General features: G+C 34.0%; 1 protein-coding gene across 1 annotated transcript in view; it reads right to left on the bottom strand.

The window, feature by feature from the left end:
* Positions 1 to 1,290: 1,290 nt before the first annotated feature.
* SPAST (spastin) overlaps positions 1,291 to 3,935 on the bottom strand; it is an 83,572-nt gene continuing 80,927 nt past the window's right edge. Inside the window, exon 17 of the mRNA XM_037740764.1 lies at positions 1,291 to 3,070. Coding sequence (XP_037596692.1) covers positions 2,948 to 3,070 — 123 coding nt within the window. The 3' untranslated portion in view covers positions 1,291 to 2,947. The remainder of the gene's footprint in view (positions 3,071 to 3,935) is intronic.

Below are 3,935 nucleotides of genomic sequence, written 5' to 3'. Positions count from 1 at the left end.
CACTATTAATTCAGAAAACCTCAACAACTTCTATCTTTATTGAAAAAGACCAAACCAATCCCTTATCTCCTCCTATTCTATTTTCATGGCCCTTCTATGAAAGAAACAGCTTAAAATACAACTTGGTTAAAGTAAGTCATAGAAAGTAGTTCTCTAGCACTAGCTGAACTTCAGACTTGATCAGGAAAGCAATTTCTATATAGTGATGATTTTCTGATTCAATGTTTATGATAGTATTAACCTGACTTTTATCTCTCTTAACATTTGAAATCTTTGCTATCTAAAAAATGTTCCCAGCTGGGTGTGGTGACTCATGCCTGTAATCCCAGCACTTTGGGAGGCCAAGGTGGGTGGATCACATGAGGTTAGAAGTTTGAGACCAGTCTAGTCTGACCAACATGGAGAAACCTCATCTCTACTAAATATACAAAATTAGCTGGGCATGGTGGCACACGCCTGTAATCCCAGTTACTGGGGAGGCTGAGACAGAAGAATTGCATGAACCTGGGAGGCGGAGGTTGCAGTGAGCCGTGATTGCACCACTGCACTCCAGCTTGGGCAACAAGAGCGAAACTCCGTCTCAAAAACAAACAAAAAACAGAAAGAAAAAACAAGAAAAACTTTCCTAAAAGAATTATAATCTTCATGATAATTTTAAAGGATACAATATATTAAAAGTTGAGCTGGAACCACATAGTCTTTTAATATGATTAGTTATCCAGGTATTAATAATGTTAATCCCTTTTTAAATGAAAATAAAATGACATTTTAAAAAACTTTTTGTTTTTGTTTTAAAACTTCTTTTAATTATTTTAAATAAGAATTTTCCATCACTCCCTACCAATGTGGGTTTTTTTTTTTTTTTTAGATGGAGTGTCACCTGGGCTGGAGTGCAGTGGCACGATCTCGGCTCACTGCAACCCCCACCTCCCAAGGTTCAAGCAATTCCCCTGCCTCAGCCTCCCGAGTAGGATTACAGGCGTGTGCCACCACGCCTGACTAATTTTTTGTATTTTTAGTAGAGACGGGGTTTCACCATGTTGGCCAGGCTGGTCTCAAACGCCTGACCTCATGATCCACATGTTTCAGCCTCCCAAAGATAAAATGAAATTTTTATGAGCTTAACTGAAATGTCTTAATTTAGAATTTCTCAACTCTTTTCATCATATATATTTCATTACTACCTTTCAATATTAATAATTTATAATTGATGCTGTAATGTTTGAGACCTTAAAAGGATACTACCCATCACCTAAAATATGCATAGCTCTGGCTTAAAAAATTTTTCCTCTATTTATCTCAACTCTCACTTTTGTTATTCAGGGAGTTCCAAAGTCATGATGAGAAGAGACATGATTTAACTTATGGCTACAAAAAGCATATCATCCTAAGAAATCATGCATCTTCTATATTCAGACAAATCTTTAAAAAGAGCAAGAGTAAAATTAAGAAGAATGTATGTCTTCATTATAAGGTTCTTACCTAGTAGGGACAAGATTTTATTTTAATATACTCTTTCAAAACCTAAGAAATCTTTCCAAAATGAAAAATTTTTGTTACTACTACAAATATTCTTCCTACCCATGACATTTTACATAGCATCATTTAAGCACCAGAGAAAAGTTCTGTAAACAAACTTTTAACCAGTAAACTAAGGGCAAATATCTATTTGCCTTTATTACAATATTTAAAAGGCCATGATATGAGTCTCTACTCCCTACAATGACATTTTTATAATAAAAATCCAGGCATATTTATACAAACGAGAAACAGAATTACTATACATTTTGGGAGAACAAAAGGCAGATCAGACTAGAACTAGAACTTTTGAGTTAATAGAGCAAGCACAAGGAACCTAGAAAAATGTATGCCATGTATAAAATTTCAGTTTTTAAAAGTTTCATTGAAGGGATTAATAATTATCAAGAATAAAAGATAGTAGTTTCACTGGCTTATAATTATCCTGTAAACATTAGGAAAGTAATAAGCAATAAATTAGAAATGTCTTAGTTCCTAGTATTTCCCTTCTCTTGCACTGGAAAACATTTTCATAGCAGTTAAAATTGGCTCTCTTAAATATCAGAATAATTCTTTCAGAAAATAAATACCATAAGGAAGAAGTTAACAGTCTACAATAGATTTCTGACAAATACTTAAAAAAAAAAATACTGCAGGTCACATGAGGACTGATCTACATGTTACATGACAGAGTAACTCAAACCTTCAAACCTTCTCTATTCTACCAGATTTGCTTTGTTGCTATTATATTGCTATCTAAATTGTTTGGTAGCAAGGTAATAGAAAAATAAAAGGTAAAAAGAACACAACAATTGTTTAATGTCTATAGATTTATGAAGAACGAATTCTCAAAATAAACTTTTTCCTATTACAGTTACTTAGGAAAAAAGTTTCATTTGGCACACTGAATTTATTAAAAAAAAAAAAAAAAGAAAATAAATTTAAGAGTGTTTGGCATTCCAATCGCCCACAGTTAAGACAACAATAGGAAAGAAAAGTAGGAGAAATTAATATTTTAAGAAAAAGACATCAGAAGACAAACAACCAAAGGTTCTTGTGTCTTCTACCATTCACTGTCTCTGGAATACTTTCATCTGCAACACACAATATACAAATGATTATTTACATTATGATTATATTGGTAAAGAAGACCAGAATCAGTTTTTGTTGTGCTCTAACTTACAATGTCCATTGGGATAACAGTGACCATCAAGGAAAGGCCTTAAACAACAAAAAATTCCATTTGCATTGTGTATTTTGTTTAAGTTTGTTTTCTGGTTCATCTTCAAGTTTGGTGCACAAATATGTAAGACTCTGAAAAGTCCTGTAAACTTAGGCTGTTTCTGTAGCTGATGACTGTTCACTGAAGATCTTGTGTTTCTCTTTTGTTAAGTAAAATGTTCTGCAGTTTTTTTACAAAGATATTTCCTTAAACAGTGGTATCTCCAAAGTCCTTGTTCCAACGTATGTACGCTTCTAAAGTTTGAGGGCTGACGCTGCGTTTTATCTTTTTCAAGGATTCAGTGAAGTCAGATAATCGAATATTTCTCATCTAGATTTTTAAAAAACACATGACAATACAAATGATGAACAGGTATATAGTGGTTAATGAAATGAGGGATTAAAGTAATGGTGCTGCTGTTTAATAATGTTATAAAAAATATGCATATGTATTCTTAGAAAATTATGTCAGCCATTTAAATATATTTTTTATGCTGACCTGCTACATGAGAAACCACATTAAATGATATACTAATATTCTTATTACTTGTGTTTAGTTTCATAGGTATAACATTTGAAAACATAATATTTTTCCAATATAAAAACAAAACACTCATTTCACAAAATAGAGACAAAGAGAAAAAAAGAATCACAATTTCACCACTCAGATATGCAACCTCCACCTCCCAGGTTCAAGCCATTCTCCTTCCTCAGCCTCCTGAGTAGCTGGGATTACAGGCGCATGCCACCATGCCCAGCTGAGTTTTGTATTTTTAGTAGAGACGGGGTTTCACCATGATGGCCAGGCTGGTCTCAAACTCCTAACCTCAGGTGATCCGCCCACCTCAGGCTCCCAAAATGCTGGGATTATGGACGTCAGCCACTGTGCCCCAGCCTCAAGTATGCATTTTTGAATTAATTTGGTCTGATCTTCTGACATTTTAAATAGCCTTTAGAAATACAGATTAAAACAATGCTGAGTTAATGAATATCTATATTTATACCTAAGTACTTTTAAAAGGCAAAATGGATAGGTTCAAAGAGTCCAGCAAATAGAAAAATAAAAATTTTAGCCAGATGCAGTGGCTTACACCTATAATTCCAGCACTTTGCTAGGCTGAGGCTGGTGGATCACCTGAGGTCAAGAGTTCTAGACCAGCCTAGCCAACATGGTGAAACTCTGTCTCTACTAAAAA

This window comes from Cebus imitator, unplaced genomic scaffold (genome assembly GCF_001604975.1).
Source record: "Cebus imitator isolate Cc_AM_T3 unplaced genomic scaffold, Cebus_imitator-1.0 Scaffold88, whole genome shotgun sequence".
Lineage (NCBI taxonomy): Eukaryota > Metazoa > Chordata > Mammalia > Primates > Cebidae > Cebus > Cebus imitator.
This window is presented reverse-complemented; position numbering and strand designations above follow the sequence as displayed.